This window comes from Antechinus flavipes, chromosome 4 (genome assembly GCF_016432865.1).
Source record: "Antechinus flavipes isolate AdamAnt ecotype Samford, QLD, Australia chromosome 4, AdamAnt_v2, whole genome shotgun sequence".
NCBI classification, from domain to species: Eukaryota; Metazoa; Chordata; class Mammalia; order Dasyuromorphia; family Dasyuridae; genus Antechinus; species Antechinus flavipes.
In genome coordinates, this window is record NC_067401.1 from 376,157,691 (window position 1) to 376,180,737 (window position 23,047).

The 23,047-nt window shown below is 36.3% G+C and overlaps 1 protein-coding gene across 2 annotated transcripts in view; it reads left to right on the top strand.

Annotated features, from left to right (window-relative positions):
• KCNH1 (potassium voltage-gated channel subfamily H member 1) overlaps nucleotides 1-23,047 on the top strand; it is a 507,978-nt gene that overhangs the window by 320,607 nt on the left and 164,324 nt on the right. For both annotated transcript variants that reach the window (XM_051998447.1, XM_051998446.1), the window contains exon 10: nucleotides 9,632-9,828. In XM_051998447.1, coding sequence (XP_051854407.1) covers nucleotides 9,632-9,828 — 197 coding nt within the window. The remainder of the gene's footprint in view (nucleotides 1-9,631; nucleotides 9,829-23,047) is intronic.

Consider the following 23,047-nt stretch of genomic DNA (forward strand, 5'->3'; position numbering starts at 1 on the left):
TCTCCTGAACTCACAAGGACAGAGGTTTCAATCCCCTTTGACAAAGACTATTAAGTGATAGCTTCACCAAATAAAAACCTTATCTCCCTTTCACAAAGTCCTACCGTTTTCTTCTTTCCTCTTTACTGTTCTTCACATCACTATCATGCTCAGAAACCATTTTTGACCCCAGATAAATAATAATCATAGTTGAATTTATATCACACTTTTAGGTTTACAACATTCTTTACATATATCTCAATTTTGTCCTCAGCTTTGTGTGGCATCAAAGACATATATTATTAGTTATATTCTATAGATGAACAATTTGAGATTTTTAAGAAGTTTGGTTGATTTGACATTTTAGTAAATATCTAAGGTGGTTTGTTTCTACTATATTATGCTGTCTCTTAGGCAAGAAATACTTAAGCTACCTCTTTTTACTTCTATGTAAAGAGGTTTAACATTGAGACACATAATGGCAAAAATGTATGTGATTTAACTTCTGCCTCAGTTTCCTCAACTATAAAATGAGAATAATAATAGTATCCACCTCACAGGTTTACTGTAAAGATCAAATGAGATGATATTTATAAAGTACTTAGCCCAATATCTGGTACACAGAAGGCACTTAGTAAATGCTTACTTACACACGTGTATACATGTGTATATATACACATATGCACACACACATATAAGCGCAAATCACAGAATTATTTATCCAGAATTTGAGTTGGAATTTGTTGAGTTGAAAAATCTCCAGGTTTTCACCCTTTGGCCATGTCATGTAATGGAAAGAGCTCCCTACTAGGGAATCAAGAGTCCTGATTCTATTCTGGTTTTTGGTTCAGTCTTTAATTTACCATGAGGTTTTGGACAGGTCATTTCCCCTTTGAATCAAATCTATTCTTTGTCAATGGGGAAAGGAAAGTGGGGCTGCCTCTTCAATTTTTTTCTAATGCTTTATATATTGATGTCATAGTCATTTCCCCAAATTTCAAACTCTCAGAATCCTTTTTCTACCTCTCACATACTTGGATTTCATAGATATCCATTTAGAATATTAGAATGGTATATTTTAATATACTTGTCTTGTGCTATGAACAGCATAAAGGTATAAATTAGTGTATCAATAAAATGATCATGCAGAATGTTGCTAGGACCCCCTTTTCCTGAATTAATGATTACTGAACATTAGTGAGCAGGACCCAAAGATGGATTGGTCATCAGAGATGGGCTTGGCCTATGAATCCCTGCTCCAATTAGGGAAGTTATTGCACTGCAATGATGGATATAACTTATGAGCAACTGGAGACTAACCTTTTATATCTTTTTCTTTGGCAGTCTTTTCAAGCTGTGTGTATCATAAATGAATTTCCCATTTGTGAGCATTATCTCATATTTGTTTTGAAACTTGACAGTCCCTCAATAGATGCCACATATTCTTATACATTTCCATGTTAGATAATTTATACCCCAAATGTTGCTTTGACAGCAAGTGAAATAGTATAATTTTCAATTTGCTTTGGAAAAAAAAAGAATTAAACCCAAGTTATGGCAACACCGGGAAGTCTGTAAATCCTACAGATTAATCGTAATTATCTAACTGTGAAATGCATCTTCCATATCACTGTCAAAGTATTGTTTAAGGAAAACTTCCTAGGAGCAAAACTTCCTAGTTAGTTATTTATTGCCTCCCTTCTTTAAAGGAAACAGATTCTTATTCCTTTGAATGGTATTAATGTGAATTCAGATGCTCTTTGCTTTTTCTGCTGTCAGTGTGGTATTGCTGCTGAAAACTCCACTGTATTCTTTCCCTTTCTTAGAATGAGAGCTCTTTGAGAACAGGGATCCTTTTTGTATTCCTAGCATCCCATCCAGTACTTTGCAATAGGAAATGCTTACTAACTCCTTTTATCATTCATTCACTTCTGAAAAGTCATGTGCTAATTAATGTTGGCTATTTTATATTTCAAATGCTCTTAGGAAAAGGATGCTGGATCAAATGCCTCTGTAAAGCAAACAATATTTTCTTTTTTTTTTCTGATTTCAAATGTAACTTCAGATATTTTCTTAATGAATTATGCAATCCTGGACAAATCACTCAAATTTGCTTGCCTCAGTTTTGTCATTTTTAAAATGAGATGGAGAAGGAAATATCAAATTCCAGTATCTTTGATAAGAAAACTCCAAGTGGGATCATAAAAAATTGAACATGATTGAAACAAGTGAACAACAATAGACTAATTTGATTTTTTCCTATGATTTTTTTTCCTGAGGCAATTGGGGTTAATTGCCCAGAGTCACACAGCTAGGAAGTAGTAGTCCAACGTTAGATTTGAACTCAGGTCCTCCTGACTTCAGGGCTGGTGCTCTATCCACTGCACCACCTAGCTGCCCCTTTCCTATGATTCTTGATTTTTTTTTTTTGTAATGGATCTCCAGCTCCAAATGCAATTTTAAAAAAAAATTGTGGCTTTTAATTGACAGAACATATGCACGGGTAATTTTTCAACATTGACCCTTGCAAACACTTATGTTCCAACTTTTCCCTTCCTTCCCTCTACCCCCTCCCCTAGATGGCAGGCAGTCTCATACATGTTAAACATGTTAAAATATATTTTAAATACAATATATACACATGTACATATTTATACAGTTCTCTTGTTGCACAAGAAAAATCGGATTTAAAAAGATAAAAATAACCTGGGAAGAAAAGCAAAAATGCAAGCAGTCCACACTCATTTCCCAGTGTTCTTTTGCTGGGTGTAGCTGGTTCTGTTCATTGCTGATCAGTTAGAACTGAATTGGATGATCTCATTGCCAAAGATAGCCACTTTCATCAGAATTGATCTTCATATAGTATTGGCAAACAACATTTTCTAGTGAGAGAAGTCAAATACCTAATTTGTTTTAGTTTAATATCAGGAAGCAATTGTTAAAATTGAAAAAAACAAAAAAGGTTCTTAAGTCAAGAGACCTAGATTCAAATTCTGCCTTTGATCCTTACTAGTTTTGTGACTTTGGGTAAATCATTTAATCTCTTCAGTCCTCAGTTGCTTTAGCTGTAAAATGAGATTAGAGTCAATGGTTTCTGAGATCCCTTTCAGCCCTCAATCACTGATCTTATGAATTTTTATAACAATAATGATAATGCCTAGTTAGCACTGATGTGACACATTAAGGCTTGAAAAATCACTTTACAAATATTATCTCATTTTATCCTCAAAACAATCCTGGAAGGTAAGTGCTTTTGTCCCCATTTTATAGATGAGGAAATTAAGACAGACAAATTGTCACTCAATTAGCATTTATTAAGGGCATACATTGTGCCAAGTCCCATATTAAGTGCTAGAGATATCAAGAAAAGCAAAAGAATAAAAAGTCTCTTCTCAAGGGATGCATGTTTTAATGGGGAGGCAGCAAGCAAAGTATGTACCAACAAGATACATAGAAGATAAATTGGAAATAGTCCCAAAGAAAAGGAAGACTGGGAAAGGCTTCTTATAGAAGTTGGGACATTAGCTAGTGGGCTAAATTAAGTGGCACAGTGGATAAAGCACCCATCCTGGAGTTGGGAGTACTTGAGTTCAAAACCATTACTAGTCATGTGATCTTGAGCAAGTCACTTAACCCCAACTGCCTCAGAAAAAAAAAAAAAAAAAGGAAGCCAGGAAAGCTAATAAGGGACTTATCCAGAGTCATATACCTAGAAAGTGTCTAAGGCTGAATTTGAACTCAATTCTTTCTGCTAATAGATTCTGTTCTCTAACAACTGAGCCACCTAGTTGCCTTTTTTTTTTTTTTACTCATTTTCATTTAAATCTGGTAGAGTTAAAATGTGTGGGAATCAGAGTTAGTTTCATTTCCCTTCCTCATTATGCTGCTTCTTATTCACATGACAAAAAAGCAATTTTAGTTGAGTGTTCAAATGTGATTCATTTGTTCTCCTACATAAGACTCCACTTCCAAAACCATCTTCATGCAATGACTTGTGAATTTTCTTCTGCTACCCTGCTTGTCCATCCCAAATCTTACTCCTTTGTTCAATTCATTTTTCTCCCCCTCCCTTTCCACCTGTTAGGGAGTAGGAAGCAGGAACACTTGTAGTCAAGATGATTTGGGGAGTCTATGAGGAAACAAGATTATGGATTAGGAAGGTCCTCATGGCCCTGGCAGGCAGGCCTAGAAATTTTGAATTCTGCTCATTACAAGAGACATTGATCAGAGAATAAAGTTTCTGATAAAAAAGAATACAAAGGAGAAACTGTGAAGTTGGATAAGTAGATATTCATGAGTTTATTCAGTGTCTGCAAATGAACTAGGTAGTTTGGTGCAGGGATTCCCAGAATTTGGTCTGGAAAACTTTGAAGATCCCTGCAACCTTTTCAGGAGGTCTATAAGATCAAAATTGTCTTTATAATAATAGCAAGACATCTTCATTTCTAATACAGTAAATATTGAATTCTTAAACCCACATAAATAAAAGCTCTTAATGATTTTTAAGACTTAAAAGGGAAAACAAAATAGGTCAGAGAACCACTGGCTTAATTATTTGGTTAGAACAGTGTGTGGCAGAGACCAAGGTCAGAAGTATATGGATCAAGTAGCTTCCTAGAAAGAAAATTTATCATTCCTTTGCAGGTATCATCCCTCACCTGAAATAGCTCTCACAAGTGCTTGGCAATTATCACAAAGAAAACCAGACAAGATAATAGAGATAGATTAACATCTCTCTTTCTTCTTCTGAGGGGTTGAGGGACAGACTATTACCGTGAAATAACTAGAAACCCATATCCTGATAAGTGAGTCAGTAATACCATCTTCATGGGTGAAAAGGGGCATAATGTTTCAGAAACAAGTATGAGACAAAGTTGGAGGATCTGATCCATTTTTTTCAGTTCAGATGATGGAAAGCCTTGAATAAGGAGATGCCTGGGAATCTCGAACAATTGTAAGTCTTTTCAAATATAAAAATTTTGGGGAAAACTTCAAGATCTGTCCAAGTTCTTGCAAGTACAGTTGTCTCCTTGACCTAATCAAGAAAACAATTGTCCTGGTAATCATATTCAGTCACTGGGTACATGAGCCTACCTCTGCTCTGGAAAGCAGAGGCTGTCTAGAATACATTGCTGTAGATCATTTGTAGTTTCTTTCTCTTTTTCCCGCTATTTTCTTCATAGCTCCCTGGGGATTGAAATTTGTATTTTCTTGCCCTGGAAACCTAGAGGCAAAATAAGCTTTATTTCAAAGCTATATTTAACCCTCAGCTATACAGTAGAGTACTGATTTGGGTTAAACAGGGACTTTTTCCATCAATCATCCTCTCTCTTTGTCGTCTCCAACGTTTCTCTGTTGACTTCCTTTTCTTTTGTCTACAAAGACACTCAGACTTTGCCTTTCTAGGCACAATCTTCTTTGGGTCCAGCAACTCCTTTGAGCTGCTATTGTTACTCTCCAAGTAACTCCCATATTCAATCCAATTTTTAAAAAGTGTCAAGTAACTATCATGTGATATTCTTTATGCTAGGCACTGAGAATATAAAGATGAAACATATAGCATATAGCTATATGCTATTTGCCATAATCAGGAAGGAAGGAAAATTGATCATGGAGTAGCTATTCAGGTTCTTGTGTCCTCTGAAGCTGGTAGACAACCTAGAAAGGCAGTTCTAACTCAGGCTTCTGTTTCAATGCCTCTAACCTATTTCATTCATACTCATATAGGTATCATCATGAGGGAGTGGGAATTGCTGTTTCTCTGTGGCAGGGTGGTCCAGCCTTGGTATTTTTTTGTTTCCCTGGGTATGTTCCTCTTAGATCCATTTTGTGTTCCTTTTTGTTGGGTGGCACCCCAGGGTGTCCAAAATTTCATATAACGTGTGAGCTAATTGAGATCCTAAGGCATAGCATATGCCAAAGGATTGGGCAGTGATGACACTGTGTCATAAAGATACTATATTCTTAAACTATATCCTTAAAAAACACCTTCTGAGTCCCTTCTTGTTATTTTGGGAGTACTTGTACTAGAGTCACAAGACTGTTGTAATCAGAGATCTCAGGACCATGGCATAGCCTCTATATCTCTCCTTCCCTTCACCGTCAGACTTCTTTCTCATCTTTTCTATGCTTATGATTTGGCTTCCATCTGTTTCTGGTTTACAGATTATTCATTTTGAATGGCATGAATCATCAGTTCTCATGAGCTTTTCTCTCTGGAATGGAGGATATGCCATAACTTTCTTGATGTCTTTTCAGTGTTAGATGCTGTAAGTGTCTGCTTCTGAAAACTTCTCGGCCTTTACTTCTGGGATGGAACACTATTCCTGCTTTTCTTTAGTGTCCCTGACCATTTCTCTGCTGTTTCTTTTACTGACTTCTCTTCTTCAATCTGTTGCCTAAGATTCTGTCCTCAGTTCACTTTTATCATCTCTTCCCACATTCTCTTTCTACAATCTTATCCACTCTCATGAGTTCAACTCTTTCTGCTATTTAAATGATACAAATATGTTTCTAGCTGTGAACTTTCTCAAAGTTCCAGGCTCAGGTTTCCATCTTGATATTTCATCAGCATCCCTATCTCCAAGTAACTCCCATATTCAATCCAATTTTTAAAAAGTGTCAAGTAACTATCATGTGATATTCTTTATGCTAGGCACTGAGAATATAAAGATGAAACAAGATACTGTTTCCAAGTGGGGAGTGTTGGGAGAATTATAGATGTGTACATATATAACTATTATATAAACCACATTATGGCAAGTATGCAGAAACAGTGTTGCCTAATGGATAGAAAAGTAGTTTCAAAGTCAGGAAAATCTGAATTTGAACTCTTCTTCTGACAAATACTGGCTGTATGATCTTGGACAAGTCATTTACCTTTTCAGTACTCCTGGCAGCTTTCTAAGCTTATAAGTTGCAGAAGTTTTGCTGGCAAAACCAGGAAAAGGACCAGCTGGCAGATGGAATTTCTTCATTGGGAGTTTCTTATACCAATAAAGTCTCAGGTGCTAAGTGATCTGCCATCATGTTTGCTATTCCTCTTTATTGCTTGTTCAGTTGTTCCCATCAAGTCTGATTTGTTGTGAACCTATTTGGGGTTTTCTTGGAAGATGCTGTTGTGATTGACCATTTCTTCCTCCAGCTCATTTTACAGATGAGGAAACTGAGGCAAACAGGGTTATTTGAATTGCCAAGGGTCACAGAGTTAGTAAGTGTCCAAATTCAGATTTGAACTCAAGTCTTCCTAATTTCAGTACTGGTACCACTGGATCACCTAGCTGCTTCCTTTTCTTGATTCCCACACTCAAATTAGTTGACAAGTCCTATCATTTCCAATTTTACAATATATTTTGTATATTTTCACTTCTGTCACCTCTGTATTACTGCTCACTCTCTTTATTGAAATAATTTGCTCCTGAGGAACATGACTGGAAAGTTCTCTCTTTCTGCCTCCTCCTCTTCATTTCGCTGGGCCTAAATGAGACTTACATGTCTCAGCTCAAACCTCCTTTTCAGTGCCTCCTCCTTTTCTCCCAAGGGCTAGTGGTTTTGGAGCAAATTTCCTATCTACTTTCAATTATCCTCATTAACAGAATTTGAATTTTTAAAAAAATGTATGTGAAAAAATTTTCTTTACATGTAACCGGGAAAGATAAAATATTTATAAAGCTAGAGTTTGAATGATATTAGCTAATTAGGTTACACAGGGCTTCTTAAACTTTATTCACTTGCGATCCCTTTTCATCAGAAAAATTTTTACACGACTCCAGGTATATAGATATACAAAATAGTATACAAATCAAGCATTTACTGATAATAAATCATAATTTTGTGACCTCCACATTAAGTTATGCAACCCCATATGGGGTTGTAATCCACACTTTAAGAAGCTTTGATCTAAAATAAAAGACAATCTTGAAATCATTTGTTTAACTTTTTCATTAATCTTCTGAAAACACTTCTCAATTTAATTAATGGTAAAATGTATTATGGATCATAGTATTTAGAGTTTGCTTAATTCACTCAGTGCAACCCACTTACCCATCTACCCCAGCTTCCCATTTTATAGATAACACTGAGACCTAAAACAGAGTCACACCTCTAATGTATCTTTCAGCTCCAGAGTATTATTATCTTAATGAGGAAATGGAATGTGATTGATTGATAGAGAACTGATTTTTAGTTGAAAAGAATTGCTTTCAAGTCTTACCTCTAACAATATAATGTCTCTGTGGCCATGAACAAGTCATTTAACCTTATAGTTCCCTGGAAACTCTTTTTTTTAAAATGTCACAATCTGGGTTAAATGACTTGCCCAGAAAAATACAGCTAATAAATTACTAAGGTCACATTTGAACTTGGGTCCTCTTGATTTCAAGACTGGAGCTCTATCCATTGTGCCACTGAGATGTCCTTGAAAACTCTTTCAGACTATAAATTGTAAGCATAGTTGCTGACTTTTCCTGATACAGGGAATTTCCACATTGAGAGATTCAATATTGATAAAAATCACTGATCTAGGGAAAATATTAAAATGAGGTTATTTTCCCTTAGATTAGCAATAAAATTCTTTTGTGTTCTTGGAACATATACAAATGAATGGTGGATGGAAAACAGTGAAGAAAGATGCTGAATGTCAGCAGGTGCAGTTCTGCATGGCTAGGATGCCGGCACCTGTCAAGAAATCAGTAAACCCCCCTGGAACTCAAGTCATACCCACCACACAATCACAAGCAGCAAGAAGTACCTAGCTGTCAAACAAGGAAGTAGTTACTAACAACTCACATTTTTACAGCGCTATAAATCTTATAGTGCTTTTCTCAAAACAATCAGATGTATAAAAGAATACACATATTGTGACACTCATTTTACAGATTATATTTTCTAGCATTATGGATGCCTCTGATGCTGCTATTCTCATTATGACCTACTGTAGAGAGAAACTTTGTTTTTTTCACAGAGCAGATTTATATGCAGAACAATATGAATCAGGAAATTCCCCATTTTCTGCATTTAAGACTCTGCCTTCTAATGACCTGTTGTGTGAGCTTATATATTTTCCTCAGGATCTGAGTATTTGGAAGTGGGCTCCAGAAAGTATGTCCCATCTATGTACTCCTCTGGTAGGAGAATACTCAATAAAAAAATGACTATTTTGGTTAAGGCACTACCAAGTAGTATAGTAGATAAGAGTATCAGATCTGGCCTTCAGACACTTTTAGTTGTGTGACCCTAAGTAAATCACTTAAGTTAGCCTGTTTCTTCTATAATATGAGCTGAAGAAGCCTAGTATCTTTGCCAAGAAAATCCCAAAAGGGATCACAAAGAGTCAGACATAATCAAATTACTGGAAAACAAAAATCTTTGGTTAAGAGGAAGTAACAAGGAATTGGTCCTTTATGATCAGATTATTAGGAGTGGAAGCCACTGAACTGAAATGGCCTTGGTCAAAGTTAATTGGATTCTTCTCTCTTTGAGGTAATATTGTATAATGAATAGAGGATGGACAGTGTAGTTCTGAAAATCCTTCTTTTTCTACTTTGAAGGCAACTTATACTTGGATGACATAAGGAAACTATTCTAGGATGAAAATGCTTCTATTGGTTTTTGTTTTTTCTTTTTCAAAATAGCCTTTTTTTTTTCTTTTTAGGAAAAGGAGATGTTTTTGGAGATGTATTCTGGAAGGAAGCCACGCTTGCCCAGTCTTGTGCCAATGTCAGGGCCTTAACCTACTGTGACTTGCATGTGATTAAGCGGGATGCCCTCCAGAAAGTGCTAGAATTCTACACAGCCTTCTCTCATTCCTTCTCAAGAAACCTTATCCTCACATACAATCTAAGGAAAAGGGTAAGTGAATTCTTATTAAGATTTCTTGGTGCAGTGTTGGGTCACTGTCTTGACTGGATTTTGGCTGAGATTGTTGTGTTGCCTGATTCCCAAGGCCCCACACTATGGAGAAGCAGAGAAAAGCAATGGTCTTAGGAAGAGGTGAAAAAGAAGTATGTGTGCTCTGAGGAGGAAGAAGTGGAAGTTTTGGGTTTGATTCTTTTGGTGTGTGTTTCTTCAGTGGCCATCTAGGTCCTATAGCATTTTGGAGGGGTGTACAAAGCATCGTCTTTGATTATCAAAATTGGGAGGATTAGGTCCTCCCAATGATAAACTTATCTCCATGGTGACTGTGGTTTGTGGTGGGGTGTGCTGTTGTTAACAGGTTGCTAGTGCAATGAAAAGAGACAAGAAAATGATTTAATTGAGTTCAGGAAATATGGAAGTTATAAAATTTGATATCTCAGAGGATTTTTTTTCTGCAACTGCCAACTCAACTGGTTTGGAAAATGATTAACAATGCATGAGCCAGACAATTTTTCATCTGAAGTACTTTCTTTAAATCTCAAATCATCTGAATTGCTCCACTGATCTCAGCAAGTATTAAACTATTTGTCTTGTATCCTTTTGATTTTCATCTTCATTGGTTTCTATGTATTTCATCCTGCCTTCTCTTTGTTAAATCAGTCACAGGATAGCTAGTCTTGGTGCATACAGGAGTAGGGGGAGAAGACAGCATCATTTTGAATGATGGTTAGGTGGCAAGATTGGTTTAGTTTGTAGGATACCCAATAGCTCATCATCATCAATCATTCCTTTTGTTTGGCCATGTATAATGGCACTGTACCTGGGCATCCAGGGATTAGATTCTAGTACTGTTTGCCATCATTCAGTATCTCCTGAATCCTAGTCCTGTTCTCATCTTGGCCCCTGACTGGTAGTGTGAGTTTGGGCAGTTGGCCTTAGTTCCTCTATATGTAAAATATGGATTGGGCTAGATGATCACAAGATTTCTTCAGATTCTACCATTCGAAGGATCACTGAGAATGACAGAGCTGGAGAGATCTTAGAGATCATGTCTATCAATCACCTAATTTTACAGATGAGGAAATACATTTCAGTCCACTCTTTGGGTTATCTTCAGCCATGATATCAGAAAACAACTGAATTAAAAACCAGAGTCATACCATATGTAGCATAATCACAATCCTCAATCCAAATTCCTGTTTTCAAAAGTCCCTAGTTTTCCAAGTTCTTAATTTCATTGACATACACAGGATCCTAAGATGTGGCAGAGAAAGGGGCTGGGTGGCTGTTTGTACCTTGGCCAAATTAAGTACATTCTTTGCAAAAATGCCTGAGAACACAGTGCTTTCTGCTCTGTCTTGGAAAATCCGTTTTACAAAGAAGCTGGCTTTTTTGATTTCAAAATCAGACCTAGACACTGAACAGGTCACATAACCCCTGCCTATCTCAGTTGCGTTGTTGAAAGGATCAAATGAGACATTTGTAAAGTGTTTAGCATAGTCTCTGGCACATAGGTGCCAGTCCCTGGTTAATAAATGCTTGTTTCCTTCCACTCTTTAATTTTTTCCTTCCTTCCCTTCTTTTCCTTCCTTCCTCAGAAGAAAGCTAAGGACCAGAGAAGGAAAAATATATGGCCTATCATCAGCTTCTGGCTTTGTTCTATGAACCTGAAATATGCATTACTCTTTAGTGGCATTCTTGTCTCTCTAGCGCTCTCTCTCTCTCTCTCTCTCTCTCTCTCTCTCTCTCTCTCTCTAGCGCTCGCTCTCTAGCGCTCGCTCTCTCTCTCTCTCTTTCTCTACCTCCATCTCCTCCCCCTCTCTCTCGGCCTCTGTCTCTCTGTTTCTGTGTATCTCTTTGTATGTCTCCATCTTTCTTTGTCTCTCTCTGTCTGTTTGTCTCTGCCCCTCTCTCTTCCTTCTTTTTCTCTGTTTGTGTTAAGACTGGGTCTCATCCAGGATAGAACCAATCATAAGCCAGTCTCCCTGCTGATTGGCATGGAATCTTTGGTCTGCTCAGTTTCCATTTTGGATTAGTTCATTGTTCCTTGGGCAGCCTGGTGGCCTCATGCCCCAGAGACTTACAATATGGATGACTGACAAAGTGAGGAAGTCAGATCACCTTTAGCTCTACTATAGCTCAGAACCACTGGGCTCAAACAATTCACCAATTTCAGCTTTCCTGGTAGCAGGGATTTCAGACCTGTGGCAGCATGCCTGATTTTAGATACTTACTTTTAATTAACTCTTAAAGGACCCACCTTTTGGCACCATGCTAATTTACTTGCTTAAAAGTCAGAGAATCTCTTTGACCAAGATTTGCTGTGATTTTGCTTTCATGGCAGTCTTTCAGTTACTATGATTCTAGATTTGAATTATATATTTCCTGAAAACCACCAAGGAGATTACTGAGTTAGGACATAGCTCTTGTGTGTTTTATAGGGGTGACTTGTAGAGGGGAATAGTATCTTTACTCTACCATGACTTCCTGCTGCTTGGGAGCATAGGACCTTTGTTAATGAGGCTTCTTCATGGAGATCCTTAGCCAAGTGACTTGACTTCTTTGGTGGGGTAGAGCTAGGATGAGGTGTGGGGGGGGTTGCATTCCTTCTTTTTTGTGAAAGCAACTTGATTGCAATCAATGTTCAAAGCTGCTGAGAACACAGGTGAAAAAACATACTGTTCAGGTCACCCAAGGGAAGCATAGTCATAGTGAATGACCTGCAGATCAAGTTCATCTATTTTCAAATAGCAATTTCAGAACATTTTGCTTAGCATGACATTGTTGACTTACATATGGATCAGATGAAGCAGGTGAGGTCATTTATTAAAAGTCATGTTGTGATTCAATTGTTTTTAATTCTGACTCTTTATGAGCCCATTGGGGGCTTTCTTGGCAAAGATACCAGATTGATTTATCATTTCCTGCTCCAGCTCATTTTAAACATGAGGAAGCTGAAGCAACTAGGATTTAGTGACTTGCTCAGGGACACACAATTAGTACGTGTCTGAGGCTGGATATGTACTCAGAAAAATGAGTCTTCCTCACTCCAGGCCTGGTGCTCTGTGTATTGTGGTGCCATCTGGATGTCCAGAAGGGACCTTAGAAATTGTTAGAAAAGTGAAGTTCAGGGAAGTTGTCCAAGGTTACATAGGTAGGAAGTGTCAGGTGTAGAGTTTGACTGCAGGGCCTTCTTCTCCAAAGTCCCTTCTTTACATTTACCTGTCAGTGTGCCTTCTTTGTAGGAAATAAGAGCTTGCCATTTTCAGCCTTGCCACTGCAGTTTCTCATTGTGACCCTCTGAGAATTAATTCATAGTTCTACAGGGCATGGAAGATGAGAACATTACATGCATGAATTACTCTTATAGCTGTTTTTCTCCTGGCAAAATGAAGTGTATTCTTATAGCTGTTTGTACCTTGGCCAAATTAAGTACATTCTTTGCAAAAATGCCTGAGAACACAGTGCTTTCTGCTCTGTCTTGGAAAATCCGTTTCACAAAGAAGCTGGCTTTTTTTGTTCATTGGCATTATGGACCACATGTGCTCCAAAAAGGAGGCTTTTATTTTTCTTTGCAAATGATGCATTTTATTCTATCATGTCAAGAAGCTTAACAAATGAAGAGAAGCCCATCCTTAAGGACACGCTTACCTGGAGAGGCAGGCACTCTTTGGAATGTGAATGCTGGGAATTAGAAAGTTTCATGGCAGTGATTTGTCTCTCCATCCATTCTGCATGGGAGTCTGTGTCCCAGCTCTGATCCTGTATAGATGATTTTGAATGGTCTCTAGCAATAGAGTTTCTTGTAACCACAAGCAGGTCATTACTCACAGAGGGAATCGGGGATGCTCTAAGATTCCTGAGAAAAGCACTAGCATCCTGACCCTCAGCTCTGGGACACTGGAGTCATCATCATCATCATATTTTTACTTTGGTTGTGACATTCACCCCTCCTCCCTTTTTAATCTCTCTGCCCCCGCAAACCTTTGAAGGAAGAAGAGATTGAGGCAATTTGATAATTTAGCTAAGTTATCAAAGAGATAATAGACAATGTTTGGGAGATACATAGTCCAAGTACTATGTCTGAGGCCCTCCCTTCTCTGCTCTACCCCACCCATCCCACAGTATAAACTAGCTAATGAAGGGGAATTAGAGCCCTGAATAATCCAATACACATGGGACCATGGGCTATCAATCTCTGGTCTTTCCATTCTATGTTTATAGTTCTTTTTCTCTACTTGAGAAACAATCCAGCAAAGGTTTATTAAGAACTCACTATGTGCAAAACATTATGCTAAACCCTGGGGAGACAAAGACATAAAGAAAAGTCTTTTCAGGAAATTTACATTTCCAGTTGACAGCAGGGCATTGTACAAATAGCACATATATAAGCTCTGGGCTCGCTCTGCCAACCTCACTTGCATTGATAGGTTGACTCCAGACCTTGCTTGCATTTCCCCATCAGAGTTCTAAGGGTCAGCCTAGAGATAGTGAGGTATTCTTTTAATGCAGAATAAGTCCATAACATAATTTACAAAAATTAAAATATCAGTTAAAGGTTAAGTATCCATTATGTACAGAACACTGTACTTATTTTCATTTTTTCAATTGGTAATGGCTAGATCCTTTTACTGGTAGGCAACATTAGCATCCTCTTATTCACCTCTGCTTATCTCCTTTTGGGGTCATCTTACTATTGCCTTGATTTATTTTACTGATAGCTCAATCAGAGTGTCATAAAACAAACTCTTTTTAAAAAAAATCATTGTCTTTAAAATTCATCTTCCTTTTAATTTCATTCTCAACATTGCTCAGTTTCCTATGTTCTGAGAAATTGGTTCCTTGTACCTCAGTGATGAGTTTGGAATTTTCTCTTCACTAAAATCATTTGGATGATGAAGGAGATGTATTATAATTAAAGGATGGATTGCGGTCAAAGGACTGGACCATTAACAACAGTCAATTTATTCAATAATTGCCATTTAACTAATTGCTAGGGTGGTTCTTAGTCCTATTTTTAGCCAATATTGATTGTATATTACAACTGATACAGCTTTTTAAAAAATTAAATTTGGATAAGGAGAATTTTAAAAAGTAAGTGGGCTTAATACCAATACTTCTTTCAAGGAAGATATCATATGATTTAGTGATTACTTATTTCTTAAAGGTGAGGTTGACATAGTGAGTCACATTGGATATGTACATTTTCAGCATATTTCAGTCAAAGGGAATTTTAGTTTAGTAAAAATAATACCAAAGCTTTGGAAAAAGCATTATCCATACATAAAATACGCTAACATTTCAATCCTAAGCTCCCTTTCATCCAAGAACAAATTCATGTAGAAGAGTCAGAAGCTTGAAGGAAGTGAAAGGCTTAATTATAAATAAAAGCCCTCAGGTATATCACCCTTCTCCTTTAATTAAAAAAAAAAGAGAGCTTCTGTTTTGAAATGATCCTCCATAAAGTCTCCTTTCTTTCATGCTATCTGTAGTGATGGAGGAAGTAGAATTGACATAACTCCAAAGGCTGTCAGTCTATGATAATACTCTAGGAATGCTGGACCACATATTCAGGAAGGATAGAATTAAGTCACTATCAAGTTCCTCCTCATTCACAAAGAACAAAATTGCGTGCGCGCGCGCGCGTGTGTGTGTGTGTGTGTGTGTGTGTGTGTGTGTGTGTGTTTACACTGATTTCTCCAGCATGCTCAGATGTTTGTACCCTAGGCTCTCATGATAATTCTGGTGTCAGAGAACAAGTGTTATGCATAGTATATGCAATTTCCTCATCAGAGTGAGCTTAATAGTTTATAATAATAATGATTAGCATTTCTATAATGCTTTAAAGTTCGCAATGCACTTCACAAATATTATCTCATTTTATCCTCACAATAGTCCTGAGAAGTGTGTTAAATATCATTAATATCATTTTATAGTTGAGGAAACTGAGGTAGAAATAGCTGAAGTGACTTTCCCAGGTTCACATAAGTAATAAGTATCCAAGGTAGAATTTGAATTCAGGCTTTCCTGACTCCATGTCCACCCTCTACTATCTCTGGCATCTAGTTGCCTCAGGATCTGGAAAGACCATCATAGAATTTACTAGCTGATCTAATCCTTTCTTTTTTATAGATAGGGAAGTTAAGTGACTTTCCCTAACAAGTAGTAACCATCAAAGGTGAGATAAGAATTCAGGTTTTCTGACTACAAAGTCTAGATGCAATTTGGGAAAGAAAATGCTGTTTCTCTTACCAAAACATGGAAGACTAGCCATTTATTGGGCAATTGGAACTTGAAGTACGATGTCATGGAGAAACTATTTTACTAAAACCTAAAATCTTATTTTAATTTGTGTATTTGTGGAAAATTTAAATATATAATTGATGACAAGTGTGCATTAAGGTTTGAAGGTGTTTGCTGATGCTTTTCCCACTTAAAAAAATACTTAGGATTCTGAGATCTTCCTTTGTCTATTCTAGAGGAAACAAGTAGAGGGGTGAGCCATGATTTGGCCTAAAATTATTATCTTTCTTCTGGGAACTCCAAAGGTCAGTCAGGATCCTAAAAATGAGAAAGAGGAAGGAAGGAGCTGATCTGGACAGTGTTCAAGATGAATCATTCAGCAATCCATGTGTAAGCACTCTGAGGGTCACTCAGAGTGACTTTGTGAAGAGTGGGTTCTGCCAGACTAATCCCTGATCTATTTTCCTTCAGTAATAAAGTGGAGAATAGTAGATTTGGAGATGCGAAGAAGAGTTAGGAAGAGGAATAAAGGGTCATTTATCTTGACTTTATCAAGTGCGAGGATAGAAACTTAGAGTCAGAAAAACCAATTTTAGGCTCCACTTCTGAAACTTATTAGCTATATGACTGTGGACAAGTTACTTAATCTTTCTGAGTATCCGTTTTCTCATCTGTTAAGTGGGGAAAATAACACTTTTAGATGATGTTTAGGGTATTGTAAGGTTCAAATTATTATGCATATAAAGTTCTTTTTAGTCACAAAAGTGTTATATAGATGTCAATAAATTTGGAAGGGACTTCAGAGGTGATCTTATTCAATTACCTCATGTAAGAGGTAAATCCTAGAGAGGTGAAGAGATTTGTCCAATATCCCACAGCTGCTGCATGGCAGAACCGATTAGAATATAATCCCCTTGAAGGCAGGGATCATTTTCCTTTTATCTTTGTATCCCCAGTGTTTATAATGCTTGGCACATATTGGATTCTTTAAAAAATATTTGTTGATTGAAAAGAATTTGAGACTCTTGTTACTATACCATGAGCCCTTATGCATATTGGAACATTGTTCTCATGGGCAACTAATTGGGTGAAAATAAATGGCCTAATATATTTGTTCCCATTAGAAGAAAAGCAATTAAAAATATTTTTGTAATATAACAATTTATATTTATATAATTTAGTAGGGCCTCTGTTATTATTCATTATCGATGTCATTCTGTTCATTGGGATTTCATTTTATGACCTGTCTTATCCTATCCTAGATCATCATTTCTCTGGAATCAAGAAGGACAGGACAATAGACAGGGCATAAACTTACAGATAATTTTATTATGGGCACTTTTGCTCCATGGGATTGGAGAGAAAGCATTAAAGCCATAGTCCTTGCCAAGTAAGTAGGAGTCGAGTGATTATCCAGTGGGATCATATCCCTAATGGTATTTAATTTGTACTTGACTTTCTGAAAGAGGAGCTGAAATATCTGTGATTTTTTTAGGTTCATATGGAGTTGCTTTTCATAGTAATATGCTGAGCATGATTGACTCAGTCTATATTTAGAACAGAAACCTTTGACCTTTCTACTTCAGAAGGCAGTTCTGGTGTGAGATCCTCTCTCTCAAATCAGTTCATATATTTGCAATCCTTTGTTTCAGATGTGCCCTACTGATACTCACTTTGAAAGACTTTTAAAATCTTTGACTTATTGTCCTTACCCAGATAATCCAGCATCCTTTGGGTGAAGTTACCAACTCCTCCTACTTTCCATTTATATATCCTTTACTATCTAAACTATCTTTCCAAACTCTCTTATTAATCTCTTACAGTATTTTATAATACAATCATTTACAAATAATATTTTTTCTATTGAGCTGAAATCTGCTTCCACTTTGAACCATTGATTTTAAAAAATTATTTAAAAAACAGAACAGGGAAAAAGAAAAATAGAGAAAGAATATAAAACAAAATAAAACAAAACAAAAGAGAACATTTTCATGTACCTAGCAGAATATCAGAGAGGATTCAAAATATATAACAACAAATTATCAGTTCAAGAAAGTAGAGAGAGAGAGAGAGAGAAAGAGAGAGAGAGATGTATACATACATGTATATAAACACACGCACACACTTCTTTAGTAGAAGAAATTATATTCATGAGTGTCTACCTTTTCTTTACTTTTTTTGTAAATTGTTCTTTTGTTCTTTGCTGTGCACCTTTATTTTTTCCCCTCCCTTGTGGCAGGAGCCTCAGCAGGAAACTGTAGAAACTTTTACCTCCTGGAGTGTGGAGTCAGAGAGTCTTGATATTTCTGCAGATCTAGCCTGAAAATGTTTACATTTTACACTGGTTAATCCCTGGCCTGGAGCCTTTCTTCTGATCTTCTGGGATTGTACTTGGAGGACCCTGGTTCTGCCCCAAGTCTTCTTGACTTTTTACTAGTTTATGTTTGTCCTGAAGTGCAAATTTGTTCTATTTGCGGTGGAATCGGCAGAGCTTGAAATTTGCCAACCTGTTTTGCCATCTTCCCAGAATCCGCTCCTACAAATAATATTTGTAAAGCTCTTAACATAGTGCCTGGAACAATGTAGGCACTATGCAAATGCTTATTCTCGTTTCTTCCTCATCCCCATCCAAAGTGCAACCAAATTAGCTTGCTTGTTACTCCTTGTGTATACAAGACATTTGATGTCTACCTCCATACCTTTGCATGGGATGTATCCCATGTCTAGAACAACGTCCTTCCTAATCTCTGCCTCCTTTGCTTCATTCAAAGGCATATTTCTGATCCTGGTCCTCACAATTTTTCATATTATTTACTTATTGAAATTTCTTTGTAATTTAATGTGTGTGTATCTATATATTTCCTATTGACTTGTCTGTGTACATGTTTCCACTTAGTCCCATAGAACTGGAGCTCTTTAAAGACAGTCCCTGTTTTATTTTTGTCTTTCTCTCCAAGGTATACCTGTTAAGCCCTGTAATTGCATGTCTAATTGAATTACAGATATATATGCTCACAAGGCTAATTACTTAGTGTTTAAAAGTAACTTGTAGGCTTTATTAAGGATCAATGAAAATAGAAAGAACACCAGTCAGTAACCTCCTCCCCACAATCTTTGATATTGTTGTTGTTGTTCAGTTTTCGGTCCTGTCTGACTCTTCATGACTCCGGGTTTTTTGGTTTGTTTTGGCAAAAATATTGAAGTGATTTGCTATTTTCTTCTCCAGCTCATTTTATAAATGATGAAACTGAGGCAAACAGGGTTAAGACACTTGTCTAGGGTCACACAATGAGTAAGTGTCTGAGTCCAGATTTGAAATCAGGAATTTGAGTCATTCTGATTCCCAGCACTCTATCCAATGTACCACCTTGTTGTCCCAAATCTTACAAGGACTGAATCATTTACAATATTAACAATAGGAATCCTGTACAGGGTACCCATAGTTTTTTTTCTCCCTGTGCTCTCCCTGTGATTACCTTCTTGCCTATTTGAACATTTGCCCATAGGTCTGTAGATTTAGGTTGATTAGCCCATTCTCTCCTTTGCTTGATTCCAGAGGTACAACAAAGGAAAAAGGGAAGCACAGGGAGTTAGGGTGTCCCCCAGGATTACTGTATACTGGGAAAGACAAATTTATCATCTGGGCTAAATAATGAGTAAAGCTTGTCAAACACTGGGCATTATGTACATACAAAAGTCAATGAGATTCGAGTTTGTATCTTCATAGAACTTACAAATCAGTAGGGAAAATAATGTTTCTAAGAAAAGACAAAGCAAATACTTGCTGATACTTTTCTGCAATTTTTTGTCATCCCAAACAGCACCTTTTATTAAAATGACTATAAATAATATAAAATATTCAGGAGTCTATCTGCTAAGACAAATCCACATATATAGGAACACAATTACAAAACACTTTTCACACAAATAGTCAGATCCAGGAACACCATTTATACCATAATTACACAGTTGATGCCTCAATTGCTCAACTCTCCTTTTGCCTTTGATTTTTTTAAAAGAACCTTATTTTTTGGCTTTCAAGTCCATTACAAGTACTCTTCAAGTCATTTTATGTCCTGTTATTAGACACTTTTAGTTGTGTTTTGCCAAATAGTATAGGTTCCCCTATTCTCTTGAGCATTATTTTATTTTTCCAAATATGCCCCATTTTTTTTCATAGTGAATTTTTTTTTTTGCTAATATTATCTTGTCAGCTCTCCAAGTTTTGATCAAACACCTACTCTATTTTATTTGGAGCAAACATTTCCCAGGGCCTTTAAAAAGATACATATAAATAGTTTCTAGACTTCTTGTAGGATATTTACTTTTTGCATTATTAATTTCATCTTTTTCATTAAATGTACATATTATAATTTTTCTTCCTCTAAAACTTGGGCAACTCTGAGATGGTTTTTATTAGTATATTCCACTGAAATATCAAATTTAATATCAATATCAATATCAAAATTAATATTGGAGAAAGCCTGTTCACATAGTGATTTCCTTTTAGCTATATCCTATACCAGTCTATGCCTATTATAAAGAATCAAATGAAATCTCTTTCCATTTCTTGAAGGCTGAAAATGACTTAAAGATCACATCTCATCCTGAATTCTTATCTTCAGACTATTTCTAGAAACATATGGAAAACAGAAATTCCCATAAGTATTATCTAGTTCAGTTTGTTCAATATTTCCAGCTCATGATCATATAACTATTGACTATGAGAGCTGAAATGGTAAGGATTTTGTAATTCTTCTTGAGGACAGGAATCCCTTTATAACATCTCAGACAAATTGTCATCTAACCTCTCTTTGAATATTATTTAATTATCCTATAGTATTATTGTAGTGATATATCACATCTTTATCTCTCGTATGTGTGTGTGTGTGTGTGTGTGTATGTATGTATGTATTTGTATGTTTTTCTTTAGTCTCAATATGTGACTTAATTTCAGTGGAAAAATCTTAGTGTGGAACTTCTGTAGTGTAAACGCTAACGATCATTACTGTTACTTGATCTGTTTGAAGTTCTTTAGAGAGAAGCCTGAGGCACTGAGAAGTTAAATGATTAGCCAAGTGTCAAAGACAGGTCCTGAAGCTGTGTCACAGGCAGTATGTGTGAGCAGCAGGATTTGAATCAAAGTCTTCCTGACTATGAGACTAACTTTTTGTTCACTGTCACAGAACCATTATAAATCTTTTACTGAATTTTTCTTGCAGAGATTTATCAAGCAAGATTTTTACACCATTATTAAACATATTTCCCCTCATGTACAAAAATTATCCTCTCTCCATTCTCTTTTTTTATCTTCCCATTACTTCCTTCCTCTATAGTTGGTTGCCTGGTAGTATCAAAGCCCATGAATTATTCTTTTTTCAATTATTCTCTGAGATGCCTATTCTGTCAAGCTCTGTCCTTGCTGCCAAGTTTTCTAATTTAACCAATTTGGTTTTTAGACTTCTAGATTTTGTTATATTTTCACTTGATTTTTTTCTGCTACTTATTATTAAAGGGTTCTTGTCATTAGCTAAATAAGGTGGGCCAGTTCTTATGTTAGCCCCACTTTCCTGGAGAAAAATAGCACACTGAATTCCTTCTGAGCATTCTAGAAATGCAAATCAAATTAAGATCTCTTACTTTTTTCTCTTCCAATTAATCAGCAAGCCTTTATCAAACTCATCAGAGTCCAGTTTCACAGGGGCAGGAGTCCAAGTTCTGATTGGAGAAAAATGAAAAAAAAGGTAATTGTATTGGTGTCATGATTTGTAGAGAGCCAGGAAGTGGTAGGTCTAGAACTAGATAAAGATTTGCAATTACAATGAAAAGAGGGGGAGTTTAAGCTCTAAGAATAAAAAGATTTTTCTAGATGTTTCACTAAGATAGGAAAGAGAAATATTGGGTGATAATTTGAGGTAATGGTAGAATCAGTGAAGCTTTTTTTTTTTTGAAAAAAGATCAAGCAAACTGTGAGTATGTTAAAAAGCAGTAGGGTAAAAACTAGTCAATAGGAAGTGTTTGAATATTAGCAAACAGAGAAAGAATAATTGAGTGGGACAATCTAACCTTCAGTAACTAGACTCTTCAGTAGCAGAATTTACAGACATAGTCCATTATTTCTGACTCATAATTATTCTTTATAGTATGTCTACTCTTCTGTTAATTATAAAGCTAACAGGTCTTTCTATAATCATTAAATATTTATTTGATTGACCACTTTGTTAGTTTTCATGTCTCAGATTCTAAAAACTCACATGTGAATGAGCTAAGGGACTTTAATGCTATATATGCTTAGTTATTTCTCTGAATTCAAACAGGTCCTCTAAATACATTTATTATAGAAAGTTATAAAAATTACGCATACTTCTGTTTCATTTTCTTAAATTCCAGCAAGCAGTAAAATTTTGGCAACTATGAAAGGATGTCAACTTCTCAGAGAGGAAACGGTTATCTCCATGGTTTGGGATCTTCCAATCAGTGTTCGAAAGAGTAGCAATTCTATAGTAGAAAAATTCAATTCAATTCAACAGACTTTTTGTTGATTAACATTAACATCTACAAGGTCCTGTGATAAGGAGGGACAGATGTGCCTTGTGAAAAGTACTGAATCTGGAGTCAATGGGAGCTGTACTTCCATGCTACCTCCATGTGACTTCAGACATTTTTCTCTCCATGCCTCAGTTTTCTCATATGTAAAATGGGAATAACAATACTTGTATTACTTACTTCACAATTTAGTTATAAATATAAAAACAATGCACTTAACTTAGTGCATTTATAGGGCAACTAAGTACTGAGTTTGGAGGTAGGAAGATCTGAGTTCAAATCTAACTTCAGATCCTTACTATCTATATGACCTTGGTCAAATCACTTAACCTTGTTTATCTCAGTTTGCTAGAAAAGGAAATGCAAACCACACCAATATTTTTGACAAAATTAAAGCCCAAATGAAGGCATAAAGAGTTGGACA